We start from the raw sequence: 20,438 nt of genomic DNA, 5'->3' as shown, positions 1-20,438 counted from the left end.
CTGGCTGCCTACTTGAGACCAACAGCACTGCTGGAGGGAATGAAATAGTCACATTTTTATGTCATGGTTTTGACAAGGGCAGCTCTGAGCAGAACTACCCATGGGGATGGAGGGGGGCTCCCCCATCTCCACAGCCTCTTTGCCACAACTAGCCTTAACAGAAGAGGTGGGATTTTCCCACAGCCTCTGATGCACAGCAGCAGATTCAGACAAGCCTTGCTGAGTTCTGGGACAGAGAGTGGGGGCTTAAGTAGAGCTGGGCAGAAAATTCTTCAGAAGGGCAAACTATCCATGAAAGAAATTAAAACCACTCCTTGACAATGCCAGCAGGGCTTACCTGCCACAGAGCTGTTAGCAGACCACGATGGGATTGCTGTGCGCCTCTGGTAGAAAAGAATATAAGCTGTCTGCTTGCAGACTTCATTTTCAGAAAGTTGTTGAACATCACTGTCATCAAAGCAGTACCACTGGCCATCAACCGAGTTTTTGCAATATGCTGAGAGAAAATACATTACTATTAGTCCTACTACTCTCAGCTTTGCTAACTTAAACATGACCTTATCTGCTATGATGGACTCAGAAGAGAATGAAAGGAACAGATTTATTAATGCAACACATCCTTTTCCAGTCTGACTGGCAAAATGGGGGCCTGAGGCCACCAGAATACAATAAACAGCTTGCATTTCAGGATTTCTTTCTCCAACATTACTGCTCAGAACAGAACACCATTTGGGATGGCTCCATTCACTTCATGTTCTGTTACTTGTGGCAGTCCGCCTCCCTCAGTGAATCTCCTTCTGACTGAGCCCACCCAGGACAACCAGCCCAGAGTCACACATCAGAGGACAAAACCAGACACACACATTTTCTGGGCTGCTGTGTGAAGTCATACAGATCCTAAGAACCACGAAGCAACTTTGTCTCTCTCTGGCTGCTCTGGGAGCTGCTGGAACAAGCAAAGAGGAGTTCATAAACTGGCTACACACATAGGCAATGTGCAAATACTTCCTATGTATAGCAGCCTCTTGCAACGACAGAAGTTCTGCATTGAGTGGCCAGGAGCATTTTTGAAACATGAAAGGCCAGTTACATTACTCTGAAGGAAAAAAAAAGCAAGCAGAGAAAGAAACGTACAGTAAGACATTTTGGGTCAACAGGCATTGTTCCATTCCTCAAAGTCATAAAAGTTACCCGTCTGGTACTACATAGCCAGCCCTTGTTAGTTGGGTTAGGTCCTTTTGCCAAGACAGATGAAGTAGTTATAGGCACTCAATAGAAAAATATAACCATTTTATTTCTGAAAGGATCCAACATACATAATATTGCAGGGTACTTGCCTGTATAGTGTCCCCCTTGCATGGTGCCATGATGATTGCAGACAGCATACAGGTCATAGATATAGTCCTCAGGATCCCTTCCAAGACCATAAGGTCTCCTCCAGGGTGACCAGTGAGATGGCAGACTCCAGCTGCTCTGACTGCGTTTAACAACATGGGGAGTCATGTCCAAGCCACTCAGGGGGAATTTAACCATGTTTTGAAGTTTCATCCTTCGGTCTCCTTCCTGTATAAACAGAGAATAGCATGAGCTGCAGTGGCAGTGAGGCCACCATGCTTGAGGAAAACAAAAACCCAGGTGAGGAATGCACAGGGCAGAACAGCTGGTTCTGAAAAGGTGTTCTAAGTCAGGTCACTCCCTGGCTGAGCAGCAGCCCTCCAGCATCACTGCAGATGTCCTTACCTGTCTAAACCTTTTGAGATGTATGATGAGAACGTCAGGTAAGGTCCAGAGGCTCAGTGTGATGCTACCCTGCTGCAGCTGCTTGCAGTGTGGGCATCGCCATGCATCATCTGGGGCAAGCTACAAGGAAGAGGCATGAGTGGGTATGAGTATTAGTTTTCAAATTCCAAGGCAGCTTTCGCTACAACACTGTTCCACTGCTGCCCCAGGCCCAGTGCAGACGCTGACCCCTGCCCCGCACCTACGTCCAGCATTTATCAAGCTCATTGGAAATGCAGGGTTCCCAATGATGCTTTTCAAAATAGTGACAAGCAGAGAGACATGTGTGCCTTATGCAGGAGGCACGTCCCACTGCAAGACAGAATTCAGCTAGTGCTGCTGTGCAGAGAAGCTATTTCCACCTTATAAACCCAAATCCCTTTGAAGTGGGGGAGAAAAAAAAACAAAGGCAAAAAGCAGGCAGGCTTGGCAGCCTGAGTAGAAGTACTCTCACAAGAAAACCAGCAACAAAGAAAGAATCAGAACAGAAAGACGACAGGTGTACTTCAAATTTCATCTCTAACACCTCGCTGCCCTCTGGAAACCCTCTTCCTCCCTATGTCCCAATGGCACACACTTACAAACTGCAGAGATTTTCACTGTCCACGAAGGAGAATGTGTCTTTTCAAAGACACAAACATAACATGTGTTTCCCTCCACAGCCCAGTGCTCAGAAAACTCAGAAGCCAGAGAACTTTAAGCTGTCAAACAACTTCTCCCTCACCTCTGAAAGAAGCGAGGAGACACACTCCAAAATTATTAAAGCTCAGTCACAGGTCCATAGTCCACCTCTAGGACCACCCCTTTTTACAGCAGATTAGAGACTTCTGGCAAAGAAACACAGATGGCTTATGTGTTCCAGGCAAGGGCCAGCTCAGACCCATCTCTAGTCTGCCCTGTGGCACACCATCGCTCCTGCCACTTCAACCTCCTCACACCACAAGCAGAGCTAGAGGAGAAGAGCAGCAACGATTCTCGAGAACTGAGCCCAGTGATCACTGCGCTGCCATTCACAGGGTCCCACTCAGTAGGGGTTGACTTGAGCCCACCCCAGCCCTGTTCAGCCTTGGAAACACACAACTGCTCCAAGACAGAGCAGTAAATTTCCATGAAGAAGCCACATTGTTCTAACCCTTTATAATGTATGCCAGAAAAAAGCATCACTATTTCACAGGGAGGAAACTGCAGAACAGAGAAGTTCTCATATCAACATTTGGGGGGCAAAAACCCCCAAAGCAGTACCTCCCACAACTTTGTCCTCACTGCAGAGAAACTCAGTTGCAGGACTGGTAACTAGTTGTGTTACAAATTTATTCTCTTGTCTCAATAAATTGGTGTTTGCAGAAAAGAGCTACTCTGCTGAGTATGGGAGTTCATGCACACATGGAACAGCCAGACCTTCCGAGTCCTGGCTGCTATACAGTTTTGTCCCTACCTGTTCCTCTTTGGTGTACAGTTGGAAACACTGAGATAAAGTGCAGATCTGAGGTTGATGATGAAGCTCTCTCTGCTGGCGGACACTTTCGGAGTCTGGAATATACTCCTCTTCTGTATTCACAAACAAGCTGCATCAGGGAGACAAGACATTTACCAGTACATCCACCTGCTCCCCACACTGCCAAGGAGCTGTTCTGAAGGTACAATCAGCAGCTCTTTCCTGGATTTGTCCCGTTACACATGAGCAAGAGCTGACTGGCAAGAGATCCTGCCAGGGCAACACAATTGAACACAGGGGTGAACAGCTTCAGTGGGCACCCACTCCAGTTTATCTCAGACAGAAAAAGCTACTCACTGCCCACAAACTTTCTCACATGAATATTATTTGTGGGGGAAGGCGCCACAGGCAAGATGCCTGCTCCATAATGCAAAACTCCAGCTAGAGAAAAGGAAAAGTCTATCCCTGCAAGTAGGGCCAGGGCATGGAGTCAAGTTTCTGAGGGGACTCGTGTTTGCTGAAGGGTGCACAGTTCACACAAGCAAGCCACAAGCATCACTCTTAAGGTGAACACAATTTAAGGCTTTTTACTTCATACTTACTAATCTTTAGTTTCTTTGTCCCATTCTACCACTAATTTCACATGAGCAGTTCCCCCCTGTCCACATGACTTCAATGCCCTGGAGAGAGAAGCAGACAGAAGTTAAACCACCTTTCAATCTGAAGCCTACATTATCTTTTACACGCGCACAACTTCTCTCCGCTAGCCCTTCATCCTTCCTTCTCTCCCACGCAGCTCAAGTTTGCAAAGGAGTAAAAGGAATTCATACAGCAAAGAACATGGCAAAGCTGGCCAACTGCATTTACCTAAATATATTAGTTCTGTAAATAAACGTACACTTGTTTACAGAACAGACATCTACAAAAATTTTTGAAGAATAACAGTCACTAAAAAAACTCCCACCACTTTAAAATGGGGGGGGGGGGGGTTTAATACTTTCATTCTGTCCTCCATTTCCAAGAAGAACAGACTCCAGATGGCATGACACACAACTGAGCAATCCTCACACACCTTCTTGAGGACATGCAGTGGTTTCCCTGCTCCTCAGGCCTGTGAAGTCCATTCCACACATCCACACCAAGACTGTCCCTTTCTGCATGGCTACACACTGAGTTTCCAGCTGACAAACCTCTCTCCACTTTTGGGAATGAGGACCAGCTCACCTTTCCACAGTTGGATGGCAGAGGGGTCGCTCCTCCTGAGGTAGCAAGTACGTTATCCCCACAACACTGACTACTCGCAAGCTGAATGGGCAGACCTGCAACAAAGAGAGTAGAAGCCATCTCAATAGCTCAGACCCAACTTAGGTATGGGCAAACCTGCTCTCAGCACCAGCTGACACGTACTTTATACTAGAACGTGTGTTTTACATGAGAAAGCAAATGCACAAGGTCTCAAATGTGCCTACGGCAAGCAGCTAACAAAGGGGTGAGGTACAGCAACTGAGGCTTTGTATCCAACAACTCCTCTATGGTGACCAGAGAAGACACCCCTCTTCACCCCTCTGCTCTCAGAAACATGCAGTCACCAAGCTAATGTTTCAGCTTTTCTTTTAGGCAAACACCACCAACTGGTGGATTTCCAGTGCAGACAGCAGCACTAATCTCTCAAGTATTTCTTGGGGGTAAGAAAGGAAGCAAAGCATGCAATTTCTTCACCCTATCAGTCTAATCTTTCTTGTACCTTTTAGCAAATAGACAAAAGCACCAAAGAGGTGGAATACCAGACTTGGACATTGCACAAAGAAATATTGGAAAGCCACCAGTTCAGCATGTGTAGCACGTTTATCACTCCAGGTAACTGGCTTCCCCTTTAGTTCATGTCACACAGAGCTGGAAGTATCAAAACAGACGAACCATTTGCCTCACCTGCATGCAGGCTGCAGGCCGCAGGAAATACTGCATCTTCTCCAGAATTTCCTTCTGTAGAATATCCCAAGCAATTGTTTTTTCCAAATGCAACACAAAGGGCAAGCCAAACCTACAGGAAGGAGTAGCATTTGAGGGAGCAATTAAAAGATTATTCTGTTCAGCAGTTGGATCCCAAAACTCTGACAGTGCCACTCTCCTCTTCACTTGGCACCTATGGAGCTGGCATGTTTTGGATGAAACTTCCCAGAAACAAGGCATTTAAAAACTTGTTTCCAGAGGAGAGGTGCTTAACTTTGAGGAAACACTGTTACGGCTGCCCATGCAGAGGGCTCTTTTTACCAGGCTGCAGCCCTGCTCTGTGCTTAAGTGGCTTACCTCAGGCTGCAGAGCTTTGCAACCTGGCCAGGATAACTTTTTGTGAAACAAACTTCAGCTGCTGAGATACTTCTCAGCCTGTGGTTGGTACAAATGCCTTTGCCATGGTCATTTCTCCCTTCCTCCCCTCCCCACCCCCTGTTTGCACTCCAATTAAAAATTTCCACACATCACAGGACCTAGTCAGACTTTCTTGCTGCTCTCTGAAATCAGATAGCTCTATAGAGAGGTGGTATGTCCTTCAGGCTGGTCTGCATTCACCACTTTCCAGTAACACTGGACTACTTGAAGTTCACCAAAATCAGGAATATTTTGCTGCATTCATTAACGTTTTTTGAACAACATGTTCTGTAGCACCTAATGCAAGCTACGAATGCAAGCTGTTGCTCCTTCACCTTGTGTTTTCACCACACCGTGAGTAAACCCCAGGTCAATTAAGGAAGCAGCCACAAGAGTAACTCTAACTGTGAAGCTGCCAGTCACCTTCTGCTCTGCTGTCCAGTGCACGCTCTGTTACACACCAGCAAGACAATCTTGTCGTTTGCTGCTGGTTTAGTAGAGGACTGTTCCAGTTTCCCAGACTTCACTGTTCCTTGAGAGTAAGATATTGTTCGGGAGTGCTCGGTGCCACATTTCAAGTTATTCAGGTTATTGTTCACATGTATTCCTGAAAAATTAGGAGAAAGGAAACAATTTGTTATGTCATTTGCCTTTAGTGCCCTGATGCCCCCCTCAAGAAACCCTCCTTTGGCTGCAGAGGAGCAGGTCAATATGGAATCAAGACCATTTTTATCACTTGTATGAAGGCCTTGAAGACCAATTACTTTTCATACTGACTATTTCTTTACAGAAAGAAATTATATGCAAGTGCTCACCTAACTGATTTTTCATAGCAATTTGTACAAGCACTCATGGTTTTGCCTGCCTGCAAGAAAAGCTGAAGTGACAGAAACCCTACTTGTTACTTCCAATAATAAAATTTGCCTTTGATTACACTCGGTCTACCCAGGATGCAATTATTGCCTTTTACTGAGAGGGAGATGCAGAGAAGCTGAGGTTTTTGAGCTTTGAAAAAGAAAGTGTTTGTTCATTCCTGAGACTGTTTATTCATCACTGGCAATCTGATTTTAAATAACACAATTTCAGTGGCTTCATCTGGTCCCTAGCAAGTCTTTAAATTAAGCCTGACAACAGATTTCACATTAAGCCAGCCTGGCCTGCAGAATCAACCCCAGGAAGAGGAAGAAAGGAGTGTACATCGCTTCTTGATAACCTCCTGGCTGACAACACCATTAAGTCTGCTGAAATGAGTCTGGACAAAGTCAGAGTTGAAATCAATACACCAGAACATCAACTACTTGTGGGACTTTTATTCTCAAGTATATCCTTTTCCAAAACAAGCCTCCCTCACCTAGTCACCTGAGCTGGGCATTAAGCAGAGTTATCAACTTACCTCTCTGACTGAGGATACCCTCGGGCCTAAATATCTCTGGGGTCTCAAAGGCGAAAATGCAGTCACTTTCATGAATGGTGTCCAGGTCATCAGTATCACAGAAGGAACGATGAAACCCATCATAGTACATCTCTGTGAGCACTATCTAGAGTCAGCAGAAGCAAACCAGAACCCATTAAAACACCCATGCCTCATCCAGCTGAGCCGCCCTGTGTCTCAACTGGGATTCTCCTGCTGAAGGAACATTCCTCAACACACCCTGGCATCAGCCAGGAGCAAGGAACAGGGAAAAGGACTGCCACAAAAGAGAAGCTGAGGTAAAGGCAGCACATGGAGAGGTTTTGGTGGGATCCAACAGCTTTCCCTGAAGTTCTTCCTACAGAGGAACTCCCCACAGGTGCCCAATGGTTCCCTCACTGCCAGCATGCACAAATCATTGTGTGATCAGGCAGAAGGTCCACATGCTCCACTGACAGCTATCCCAAGCAAACGCACAGGGAAAAGCTTGATCCAGATCACCACTACCCTGCTTTCCCCATTCAGTCATGGACAGCAAATTTCAATTCCTACATATCCAAGATGAGATGAAAGCCTCCACACACCCTTTTGCTGAAGAAAGGGCATGTGGGTGACAAGACTAGCCTGTTACCTGCTCCGTGGGTATCTTGGTTTCTGAGGAGACAGCCTCCCGCAGCCTGGCCACCGTTCCAGAGATGGGCACCGCCACCCCGATCCGCATGCAGTGAGAGCACTTCCCCTGATACACCACAGTGACGTAGAGTGGCCTGCGGAGAGCACAGGAGGCACTGCTGGGGCTGGGCTGAGCACTTCTTGGCAGCACCTTCAACAGAGTCAGCCCAACCTGGGTGCATCCAGGCAGCCCATAAGCTACAGGGCCCTCCCAGCAGTCCAGATCCACCTCACACTGGAGGTAAATTCAGCCGCAGCCAGGCAAGTACGTTTGATTTCCAAAGATTCTTTTCTTACTACATGGACCGGTGTTACTTGCTTCCACAAGCAGAACATCATCTCAAAAAAGCCCCACAAAGTGAAAAAAAAAACTCTCTATGACAATGCAATCATAATTTTCCAACAAGGATCCTGTAATGCAGCTTAGTCCGAGGCAGCACCTTAAAGCATTCAGAGGGAGCTGCTGCTGGGAACAGCTGCTCCAGGTTGCCTCTCCATACTCAATCCTGCCTCCACCAGCAGCCAGAAGGACTGCCTTGGGAAAGAAGAGTGGGGCAGCAAGCCTACCAGAGACCCTTCCCTGAAAAGCCCACTCAGCCTCCATGTGGGGGCAGAGCAGGGACTTCTGAACCAAATGTGACATAGTCATATTTAATATGTCCTTTCATTACTTTGTTCCATTGCTTCTTGAACCCACACAAGTTTTCCTCATCCAAAACATCAGGTGAAGGAACTGCTCATTTATACAAGGGGTAGTTTTACTGTGCATCTCTGTCTTTGCTCTGAACTTTTTATCTGGATTTCTTTTCCTCCCTGGAGCTTTTTTCTTTATTGGCAACAGCCACCTTTCAAAAAAGCAAAACATTTTGCAGGAAAGCTTTCAACTTCACTTTTTGAAATTGGAGTGATCAGTGAGACTGTTCTAAAGTAAAAAAAAAAATGTTTCATCCTTTTTCCCTTTTTAATTTTAAAATGCTATAAATTAAGTCAAAATATTTTGGTTACCTGAATCATAGATATTTTTTTCTCCCCCAAATTAATTCTATAGGAAGTTAAGGGTGGGAGTGAAGGGCCATTCGGAAACAAGTAAAAGGCTCAATTTTCCAATTTACCTGCTAAGCAAAAAATTAAAGCCCCATATGGTCCTATCTATCTTTTTTAAAGACTTACTGGAGAGATTTTGCTGACATATCTCTTCCTTCTGCAGCAAATTAAAGACTATATGCATGGGAAACAGCCAACATGAAGTTCAAGACAGTTACATACCGTGTATGAGGCAAAGGAATCGGCAGAGAGATGCAGAGAAAAGGGTCAAAGGTGTTACTCTGCTTCTGGCAATGAGGGCACGTCAGAGAGGACCTAGTACAAATATCAATAATAGAGCAGTTATACCTCATTTCATCAGGAATGGCTAAATCATCAAATCACAATTACCAGCCTTTGCATGTCAATCTGGCTGCCCCTTTCTACTCTTCTTTCTCCACACAGAGCAGCTCTGCATAGAGGCTGTACAGGCATAGCTGCTGTAAATGATGGGTTCCTGATTTCTAGATCCTTTTAAAGTAATTAGTCTCAAAGTTCATTACAGGGCATGCCAGGAAACGACTTCACTCCAGTCACTGAATTTGGCTTTGAACAAATAAAGATGGGAAAGAGACAGTCAGCACTGCAGGTGTACAGATCTCTTACTCAGAAGGGAAAAACTCCAGACAATACATCTCTCGCATTCAGCACTAACTTGGCTCCTTACACTGGCTTCGTGTTCTATACCAGGCTTAAGGTTTCTCCTTTCACAGAAAGCCTTGGTAAATATTGGGGAGAAAGCCCAGCAATTAAAATTCTTACAGCAGCACTGATACAAGCCATCGAGGAACACTGGAAATTAGGCTGTTTTTTTGTATTAGTTCTGAAATTAGAAAGCTCACTCCCAGAAGCACGGGAAACTCATGGGAAAGCCCTGAAGGGACAGCGAAAGATTCAGCTCAGAATTCTCAAGTGCCAGACAACAGGAACTCTGCAAGACACCTGGGATCCGTAACTCCCCAGCAGCCTCCAGGCACCTCCAGATCTTGCCACAGGCCCTTGCCTCTGAACAGCCAGGGTAAGCCTCACAGCACTGAGTTGTCCCGAGTCTTTGCTCCACTGAGCACACTGACTTGCTTTCAGGATGCATCCGGGCAGGTGAAGAAGTGGTACATACTGTAGGTTTTCACAGAATATACCAAATTTGAAGTAGTGAAATTCTCTCTCTCCTCTGGAGCAAGATTTTAGTTCAGATGTCATTCAGCAGGAATTCAGAAACAGCTGTTAACAAAATTACACCAGTCTCAACTGTACTGGGAGCTAGCATCAGGGCAGAATTAGATTGGGGTGTCCTGGTTTCGGCTGGGATAGAGTTAATCTTCGAAGTAGATGGTACAGTGTATTTTGCATTTAGTGTGAGAATAATGTTGACAGCAACAACTAGAACACCAGTGTGTTAAGTAGCACTTAGGATAAGTTAAGGATTTTTCAGTTTCCCCTGCTCTGCCGACTGAGCAGGTGTACAAGAAGCTGGGAGGGAGCATGGCAAGGACAGCTGATTGGAACTAGCCAAAAGGATGTTCCATACCGTAGGACGTCATGCTCAGTGTATAAACTGGGGAAGTTGGCCAAGAGGGGCAGATTGCTGCTCAGGCATCAGTCAGCAGGTGGTGAGTAATTGCATTGTGCATCACTTGGGGGGTTGGGGTTTATTTTTTTCCTTATATACCTTTTCATTACAATTATTATTGTTGTTATTATTATTGTAATTTTTATTATTATTGTTAGTATTGCATTTTATTTTACTTTAGTTATTAAATTGTTCTTATCTCAACCCACGAGTTTTATTTTTTTTCCAATTCTCCTCCCCATCCCACTGGGAAGAGGAGGGAGTGAGCAAGCAGCTGCGTGGTGCCTAGTTGCTAGCTGTGCTTAAACCATGATATGGGGTAACCAATACATGCAATAATGCCTCAAAATCTACAAAACATCATACCTGTACTGGGCTTGAAAGAGTTCCTGCACGAAAGTACTACTGATTGGAAAGGCTGGTCCCTCGAGCAGCACATCATCCTCCAGCGGTGGCTAAAAGAAGAATAAACCCTAGAAGCACACCCAGGCAAGGAGGTGCATCACACCAGATAGCTCCAGTACTCCTAGCCAAATTTGTGCCCTCCTTGCCCAAAACCACCAGAAAAACATCACCAGATTTTTAAATAAGTGCACTCTGCTCACATGGGTGGTATGCAGGAATGTGAGGTAGCTAGGACAGCCCAAGGAAAGGCAGGGATCTCACAGCAGATGTGTCTTGCAGTCCCTCCCCTGTAAAACCCCCCAGCTCTTGCAGAGCAGTATGTGACCACTCACAAATGATTGTATTGGGGAGCACTTGTCAGGGATTAGTGAAACAGCTAGTTACATTCACTGGGCCAGAAACAAACAGTATTTTAATGCAAGCTTTTGTTCCATCCAAACTATCGGAGTTGAGAAGCCAACAGAGAGATCTAATATAAAAAGAAAGACTGTATGCAAAGTTAGAGCTACTCTCCCATGCTGGCTGCCAGCAAAATCCCTTACCTTGAGTGGAGGCATGCCACTGTAATTCACTACATTGTTCAGATCTTCATGGACTCTGTCTAGAAGCCAAAGCAGGAATTCCTGCGCATCGTGCTGGGCATTCCCACGGTACTGCATAGCGTTCTTGGACACAATGTTCTGCAGAGAGACAGAGACAGCATACAGCAAAAGCACAAGAATTGAGCTCTTCCCTTTACCAAGCCCTCACAATCAGACAGGCAGAGTTGACAGCACACTCAAAACCAGGGACTGTGGACAGCTCTGGATGGGACACTGCCTTCCCACACCACCTGGGGACAGGCCAGGACGTACCATCACATGCAGGACCCTACACACAACTTGAGTTAAAGAAGGAGCTAATGCCTTGCTGGGCAGAGAAACTGCCACCGGCTCTCAGAACAGACCAGAGGGGTTATGGCATGGCAGTGGTTATGGAAGAACTGCATCATTATTTGAACACAAATATTTATAGCAAACTTGGGGCTCAATTCAGATGAGAAGAACACCAAAACAATCAGTCTACAGTACTTCCACCCAAGTCAAGAGCGAAGCAAGCTCACTTCAGTCCACTGACAATGACAGGCAGTATTTCCCATGCTAACACAGAGCCATGGCCATTTTTAATCATACCTATCCATGTACCACAGGGTCTGAAACTGTTCAAATCAAAATCTTCTATTTGTTTAAGCCGAAGCAAAACAAGTATTTAGCCTCCTAATGCCCCTCACCCCGTTTAGCTCATTCCTGCCTTGGTGATGTTAACAGATTTCCCAAAACCTAGATGTAGATGCTCAATGGTAATATAGGTATACAATTCCAGGAATCAGCCAAGATCAAAACTGCAGATGCTACTGATCATCCCAATAATATGCAGGTAGAGCAAACTTACTTTGCATAAGGCACCTTCTTAAGCACATAAGCAGTACAATCACCATGTGACTTTACTAGATATCAAGTACCCACTATGCACAACTTGCTTATCCTAAATACCATCTTCTCTTGCCACTACCCGAAACAGAAAACTTGCTTAGGACAGACAACTGAGCAGGAGGAAAAGTGCAGTTTGAGCTGGCATTGCACACAGTTATGAATGACTGTCGGAGCCAGGTAGCTGCAGCTTTCCCTCTAGCTGGAGCAAGCACAGGGAACCAAAGCGTCACAGAGCAACTGATGCCAGAGCAGTGCAGTACAGGATGGGTGCTGCTGGACCGGCAAACTCCAAACAAGTGAGGACTCAGACAGCCACAGGTGCAATACACACAACTGGCACTACTTTGGATACATGCTAGGAGCCTGGAGAACACATCTAATTTACTCCTGAATTTCCAGAAAAGCTGTCTCAGAATGACACCAGCACACCCAAGGGATTTACTCAAACCTGTTTTTCTTCCGGACATGAATGGGAAGGGCTTGAAGCTCACCAGCAACCAAAATCTGCTCTTTACAGATTTATCTTTGCCCTGCAGCTCTTTCACCTTTCATGACCTTGAAGTTTGCACTGACCTCTCCAGCTGGGCCATGCATGCCCCTTCCTCAGGGTGATGTCGTCTTCTCCTCCTCCTCAAAAAGCTAACAGGAGCTCACAGCAGGGTTTGGAAGCACATCTTCCTCGCCAAAAACCCACATCAGGAAACGCTTTCTCTGCTCCAGCTCTCCAACCTCACTTTTACCTCCACAACAACACCCAAATCGCCAGCCAGCACTCACTGCTGCCTACCAGGGGACATGGCATGGGCTTTGGAGGACAGGAGCCAGGCACCAGCTTCTGCATTCAGGTCCTCTGCCATGAATACTCCCTGGAGTAACATGCCATGGTGGGCTGACCCCAGCAGCTGAGCCAGGGTTCCTTCCCGAGCAGCAGACACCACCACTGCTGTAGAAGAGCTAGCATGTTCTACTTCTCCAAGGAGGCACCAAGCTGCAGCTGCGAGAACTAGCCTGCTGCTCCCACTGCTCGGGGAACAGGCAGGACGTTCATCTAACACATGGTCACAGGTCAGCTGTGACCCCACACTCCCACCCCACCAATTTTAACAACAAAGTCAATACCAGGCTTTTCTTTGTAAGCAAAGCTCACATCAGCTATTCCCCAACCTTCCTGCACTGCATGCTATCGGGAAAAGCAATCCTGTCTGGGATGGTGCCATGTTAGCAGTGCTGCGCCTATGTCTGTTGGTACACCTGTGGAGAGACAGAAAGGGCTTACACAGGACTCAAACTTGTTTGAGCAGGGTCCCCAAAAAGGGACAGTGGCACCAGCAGAGACCAGACTGTACCTGCAGGGCAAGAACCACGCAGGAAGGCTGCAGCAGACCAGCTGCCCCGAGGAGCACCAACAGGGGCCAGGCAGGCTGCACATGCGCACGGTACCAGAGCTCCTCCATTTCTCTAATCAGACTTTACAACAGATTTGAGAAATGAGGTTGGGCTGCTCGCTTTATCCCTCTAGAAAATGGGGTCAACAGAAGGGGAGGGTGATGATAAAGACAGAAAAGGATGATAAACATATACTCTCTATCCTCTATAATCTGTCCACCTGCCTCAAGGCACAAAAATAAGGGAAAACAGAAATAATCTGCTCTCATTACATATGTGCAAGCCCTTCTGACAACAGATTTACTGCCCTTGCCTGTACAGGAACCAGCACCCTTCCACATAAAATATGTAAACACAGTTTTAAACGAGTGGTCCACAGCAAATGATCACCTCTGCGCCACACAGGTGCGGGCCCAGCACATCCCTGCTCAGTGCTCAACATAACATGAGCTTGGGACACTGCTGCAAGCCAATTTATTGAGGAGAAAAATGTGAAGTAGTCTGTAAGGACTCAAAGATTAAAGGGGACCAAACAGCATTCTCCACTCCTAGTTACCATTGACCAAAACAAGGCAGGAAAAAAGTGACAAAACATGGTCCAAAAAATGATCTTAAGCCTCTTCAGGTATCAACCTGATGCCTCTTGCCCTCCTTCAGCAGAAAGCCTAGTGAATTATTTGTGTTGCACCAATTTATGAAATTTAACACTAATCGTGAAAATACAGTCCACACACTTGCAGATCCTGGTCTGATACCTAAACACTCGACATTCACCCAGGATATCAGGACAAGACGTCAACAACCTAGAGAAACCTAGTTTAGCTGTGCTAGAAACCCACCACCCCCGAGTCACACCTGAAGACACAACCTTGTCATTCCACCAGCTGACTGTGACTAGCCTAGACCACAGACGCTCTCATAGCCAGATCTCTCCTTCGCATCACTAAACATCCTTCAGCTGAACACTGCAGCAGAGGGTCCCACTCCCACTAACTTTAGTACACTTCCCAGTCTTATACTTCTCCTGTTAGATTGACAGAACTCCAGGCTGACCTATCTTCGGGCACTCACAAGGCAGCTCCTCCCTGCTGGATACCAGCAGGGCCCAGCAGCAGGTCTCGAGGAGCACTGTTCTGCGGACCCTGGCCCTGCCTTGAGCAGGGGCATTGGAGCTGGTCACCATTCCAGCCCCATGACACCATGACTTGAGTCCCTGGTCCCAGGCAACAGTCAGTCATACTGACAGGATTTAGTGGGTCATCTAGAATTAGGAAAAATTAATATTCAAAAATACTCAAAGCATCCGTAGCAAGGAGAGAACGCTGATATTCACAGCAGCTGTGTTTAGCTGAACGCACCCAAGGTTGTAGGGAAGAATTTAAGACACACACGTAGAGAATGCCTTTGCAAACACTGTCTTTGATCAAAAATATTACACACTGAAAATTAAATTTAGGCCTTATATTACCGTGTCAAGTTCCAAACTGAAAATCAATCACTGAACTGCGAAGCAGAGATTTTAGTCCAGTCTTAAGCAGTTATCTCACTACATCTTTTCTCTAGAACTGCTATCTATGACTCCACGCTTGCCTTTTAATGGCCTTATTCATCCTTCCCATTCCCTCCTGCACCCAGCTCAGCACACCGAGGTGACAAAGTCCAGTACCACCAGCGAGGGAGGAGGGCTCCAATGGCAGCGCAGGTCACAGCAAGACCAAGCTCCTTCTCAGCAGCGAGTTGACCAAAGAGGGCCAAGAGAAAAAGAGGTGCCAAAACACACACATGCCCCTGCCACAGCAGCACATGGTCTTCTCTGCACTAAGATATAAAAAGGTGTGATATCATCAGGGCAGCATTAACACTTTTCGGTTGGCATGCTAAGAGCCAGCTGCCTTATCTGGTCTAGTTTGTTTTAGTGAAGTTAGCCAACAGCTGCTACCACTGCACTTGAAGTCCTAGTCTAGACAGAGTTGAAGATAAAAGGGTCTTTAGTATTGCTAGGAGGAAGTGAATCTGGTATTTCAAGTAAAAAAAGGGGGCAGAGGGGGTTCTGTATGGAAACAGACATAAGTAAGGACTTCAGGAATCCAGGCTAGTGTTTCTTATCACCTCTCTCCCAGTGTCACCAGCACATCACTCCAGTCTAGACCCTCACGGGCTTTTACTGACACATGTTCCTGGTGATGTGTCGTCCTACAGGGAACTGCACAATCCCGTAACACCCCGCAGCAGAGCAAACCCCATAGCCACATGCCTTGGGCTGTATCTGTGTCATTCCCCATCTCCAAAGCATCTCCATGATAACTGTTCTGGTTTCCTCAACACTCTCGCAGCCTCAGTGGACAAAGGATAAAGAGCTGCCTGTGGAGACAGATCACAAGATGTTGGAAGTGATTCAGGAAGCACTACAAAATATCAGATGCAATTCCCTCACAAGAGGCTCCGCTACAAAAACACTCCAGCAATAGCAGCGTGTTCCCAGCGTTACTCATGCTTCCTGCCATCGCTGCTACAAGTGGGTTTGTTATTACTTAAACCTCTGCATCTGATGCTCTGTGAAATGTTATGTGCCTTCCTCCCAACACACTCTGAAATGCTGGGGCAGCAAAGCGATCAGAGACAGGCAAGGTGTAAAGGAGGAGCAACAGACACGCAGTGCGGAACAGTCAGTACTAAGGAACACAATTAAATCCAAGTGAAAGATAAAAGTGCTGACTCAAATAAACAATTTAACAATTTGAGCAAAATACCAGGAACTCCTAAAGCACAGCCCCCACTCAACTAGATGGCTCAGCAATCAAATACAGCCCCACATGCTTCCCTGTCTCCAAAGCCAGCCCTCCCACTCAGGCCGAGGGCAGTGGACTGTACGAACAAGTGGTGGGGTCCCTACAGCCCTGTGCAATAGGCGGGGGGACTGCAACCTCTTGGCAAGCCAGACTGGCAATTCCTGAACAGCTCCAATAACATTTGATGGGCAAGAAGACAAAGTGAGCAAGTATCTCATCATGAAGCATCACCCACCCAGAACCTCTTTGTGTTTATTTTCTGAGACTCGCCTTCCAGCTCATCAGCTGCAAAGCTGCCACCCAGGGGCAGCAGGTCTCCTGCCCTTGCTGCGGAGCATGCTCTGGCCTCCTCTCAGTGCAGGGCAAAGGTAGTTCAACTTAGTCTCTAGTGGCGCAATCCAGGTGACATCCACGCAGCTCAGGTAGTGACCTTGGTTTAGACGAGGTCCCAACTGCAACACCCCCTCCCCAAGATACCTGCTCAGCCACCTAGGCTAGAAAGATTACTTTACACAAAGACAGGTATAAGTCAAAACTTTCTCTCCTCTCTCGCTCATCAAGACAACACCTCATTTTGCTGGTCCCACTTATGCTGAATCCACTGCAGTAACGCAACAGCAATTGCAACTGCCTACAGATACAGAGTTAAGAAGCAATTGGTTTAAAAAACACAGGAAAACACATTAAAAACAGCACATTTACCAACCCCCCATAGTCTTTAATCCTCTGCCCCTAATCTGGCTGTGTTGTAAGTATAGGTGGCACATCTGAACAGACTCCGTCCATCACCAGAGGGTATTAAGAATGGGTCAGGGACAATTTTGGTGCAGCTGTTCCAGCTGTGAGATACTAGGAGCAGATACAGACTCTGAAGCTCCCTCCCAACACCTTTCCATGACTGTACAGCCATGTACCTCCAGCCCCTTTTCCCAGCTCAACCCCTAAGAGTTTGGCAGGAGAAGGAACGAATCTTCCCTTCCCCCAGATGTGCAAGCACTGGCATGCAGGCACCCTGAATGGAAGTGGCACCATCAAATGAGATAAGAGGGGGAAATCATAATTTCATATCAATCACACACACTTATCTAACCCCCTAATGCAAGCACCCTATAACCAAACAAGTCCCTGCCCATCTATAAAGCAGATTTATGGCAAAGACGCATTATCATTTTTATCAGTCCACTGGAAGTTTAATAATCATTCTTCTATTGCTCTAAATAGATGCAATAAATAAATCCAAACATAGCTGAACTACTGGCCTCTCCTTTGCTGCTGTTATTGTTCCAGATCACAAAGACAACTAAAGGAAAAATGTCAGTCTGCTATTTTCCAGTGTGCCTCTGGTAGGAAGCAGCTGTGGAAAGGTTTTTGTACATGAACGGATGAAGCCAGCTCATTAGAGACCTGACACAATGACACACATGAGCAGGAAAGAAAGGCTATTCTTTATCTTTCATTGAACTCATCAAGTTATGCTCAACTACATTATTTTTTTTTTCCCTTTTTTAAGCCAACAGACATGGTTCTGTGTTTGGGCAACTTCTACAGCAGACATCTCATGAATACTGTTTATCTGAACTACTCCCCCCACTCACACACAGAAACAGCAATTTCCTGCCTCTGAAGAGAGATACTCTTTTCTGGGGAAAGCAATACCAGGGAAACAGTGTGGTTCAGACCTTCTGTTCTTCCCCAGGTCCAGGGACAAAGCCAAAGCCAGCAGTGGCCCTTCGTCCAGCTGAAAGGGCCAGCAGGGATGCTGCCAGCAGGGACCGTTACGCTCTTTCCTGGCCAGGGCCCTGCCGCTGGCTGCCACCAACAGACCTGTACAGCTTCCAGCACCTGGAACATGTTGGCTCAGCTGCTGCAGGCTGCACAAAACAGAAAAAAGAAAACCAGGGAGACTCGGTGCAATGAGTCTCCCACCTTCCACAGAGGCTCCCAGAGATGCCGGCTGCCTCCCCGCAGCAGCGCTGGCATAGTAGCGCACTGAGCAACCAGGACCTGGGAATCGGTGGCAGAGAGCCTCCGCAGCATCTCCCTGCGCATGTAGGGCCCAGCACTGCTGCAGAGGGACAGCTGAGCTCACAGCCCCCTGAGCTCAGCACCAGGCCAGGGGTTCACCATCCTACCTTCCGTCAAGCACTGAGGATGAGGCGCTGGTCCAGCCTGGGACAGAAGAGACCTCCGCTGCCTGAGCTTTACCACAGCTCTCCCAAAGGCAGAAACAGGGAGTTTTGAAGACAGCAGGTCTGCCGAAGCAGCCAGGGCAGGACAAAATGCTCCTCCTTTGCCCCGTGGGGCATCCCAGAGGTGCTGGGGCTCTGGAGGCAGCACCCTGTGGGAGAGCATGGCAGCTCTGTGGGCAGCCAGCCGCCCCCAGGGCTGGTACAGAACAGCTCCCTGCACAGCCGGGCCCTTGCCTGCCACAGAGCGGGAAATAAGCAGAGCCATTTATTATTCCACTTCAAAAAGTAAAAACAAGAGGAGCACAGCAGAGTGCAGCATGCCAGGACCAGAGCGGGTTCTCTACTGCATTTAACAAGCCTGGACAAGAAGCAACACCCCACCGGCCCCTGCCTGACATCTGTCCTGCGCTAGCAGCTACTCTCACCCTTCCAGGCTGAAGCCTTAGTTAATCCTGATTAACCACCTTTCTTAACATGTAAGAAGAGAGTGAAGTTTGTCAAGACTACACCTTCCAGGGTTGCTGTGCACACACACAGTGCTCCCTCCTCCATGCAGGCACCAGTGGGCAGAGCCGCTGGCAGCTCCCCAACACCATGGAGCACAGCAGGAACAGGCAGAGTGCTCGCAGCCAGGGCCAGTGTCCCTCAGCCACCTCTCCCACATGGGAAAGCAACCCAGACGTGAAGATAGGTTGTTGGGTGCTGCGTTCCCAAACAGGCACGCTCCTTCCCAGGCTCTTCGCAGGATCACGGTCACGCCTGCCAGAAGGCACTGCCAGGAGTCAGTGCTAACTGCCAGGAGAATTCATCCTTATAAATAGCAGAAATCCAATTTTGTTCTACAGAAAGACCTTGTTTTCTTGCTACACTAGCAGAGCAATCAGTGGGATCCAAAAGAGAGAGGGATTAAGGAGGAGGAGAATGCCACAAGTGTGAAGCAGTTCAGTAAAGGAGAGTCAAGAAATGCTGGTGTAGAGGACAGACTTGAGGGCTGGGCTTGGGAACCCAAGGAGCTTGTGCCTCTCCCGCTCTCTCCAGGTTTTGCCTCAGGTCCCAAGTTAGAGCATGGGACTCTGAGATGGGGGGGATCTGATCACTACTGCTCAGGCGAGCCTCCCTGTGCACTTCAAGGATGCTGCAAAACAAACATTAATTTCACTGACACAATCATATGCAAAAGAGTTCATTAAAACTGCTTTGCAGCAGTCATGCGTTCAGATGGAAGCACAAAATGGGTTTACTCGCAATCAAGTGTGGCCATTTATAAATGCCAGCGTGCAAAGCAGGGCACGGAGCAATGCACAGATCCAATTAAGCTGCCTAAGAACACGCGTTCCCCTACCCCCTCCACGAGTTGCCAGCCATGACATGGTTTTCATACTTTCACCATTTGTACTTCTGTGGAGGCAGTGTGGAAATAAAGACCTCAGAGCTCAGAAGACAGGGAACATGTTTTGGCAATGACGTGCAATCACCCTTACAAGCCCAGAGAGGGTCCATCCAGCCGTCAGCCCCCAGGGCCACCTCACATCAGGGCCACAGAGCTGCTCCAGATTGGGGTCTCTTCCCCTGCTTCTCCCTTGCCCTTCCCTCCGGTTCATCTCCTGGACTTCTGGAGATGAGCAGCTGCACCACTTATGCTTCCCCCTCCAGCAGAATCCTCCCACCAAACCAGCGCCAGACCTCCAGACTTTGCAGCTTGGCTCTCTGCTCCCCTGCCCTTCTGCTCCACTTACTCAGATCAAAGTTTGAAGTGTAAGCCAGAAATCCCCAGAAAAGTCTTTGGATCTGACAGGTAAATCACTGCTGCTTTAAGGCAACCAGGATGTTGCTGCAGGAATCCCTTCTCAGGGGGTTTATGTCAGAGGGGGGAAAAAAAG

At 47.3% G+C, this 20,438-nt stretch overlaps 1 protein-coding gene across 6 annotated transcripts in view; it reads right to left on the bottom strand.

The window, feature by feature from the left end:
* USP31 (ubiquitin specific peptidase 31) overlaps positions 1-20,438 on the bottom strand; it is a 50,101-nt gene that overhangs the window by 23,740 nt on the left and 5,923 nt on the right. For all 6 annotated transcript variants that reach the window (XR_007510352.1, XR_007510354.1, XR_007510353.1 and 3 more), the window contains exons 2-14: positions 11,265-11,402; positions 10,684-10,772; positions 8,931-9,023; positions 7,624-7,759; positions 6,975-7,119; positions 6,005-6,188; positions 5,144-5,255; positions 4,439-4,533; positions 3,817-3,894; positions 3,215-3,344; positions 1,741-1,860; positions 1,338-1,563; positions 338-496 (exon numbers count right to left, since the gene is read on the bottom strand). Coding sequence is in view for 3 of the 6 variants with exons in the window: in XM_049835538.1 (XP_049691495.1) it covers positions 338-496; positions 1,338-1,563; positions 1,741-1,860; positions 3,215-3,344; positions 3,817-3,894; positions 4,439-4,533; positions 5,144-5,255; positions 6,005-6,188; positions 6,975-7,119; positions 7,624-7,759; positions 8,931-9,023; positions 10,684-10,772; positions 11,265-11,402 (1,705 nt within the window). In the remaining 3 variants the exon portion in view is untranslated. The remainder of the gene's footprint in view (positions 1-337; positions 497-1,337; positions 1,564-1,740; positions 1,861-3,214; positions 3,345-3,816; positions 3,895-4,438; positions 4,534-5,143; positions 5,256-6,004; positions 6,189-6,974; positions 7,120-7,623; positions 7,760-8,930; positions 9,024-10,683; positions 10,773-11,264; positions 11,403-20,438) is intronic.

The sequence above is a fragment of the Accipiter gentilis genome, chromosome 33 (assembly GCF_929443795.1).
Source record: "Accipiter gentilis chromosome 33, bAccGen1.1, whole genome shotgun sequence".
In the NCBI taxonomy this organism is placed as follows: domain Eukaryota; kingdom Metazoa; phylum Chordata; class Aves; order Accipitriformes; family Accipitridae; genus Astur; species Astur gentilis.
The sequence above is the reverse complement of the archived record's forward strand: the minus strand, read 5'-3'. Positions and strand labels throughout refer to the sequence as shown.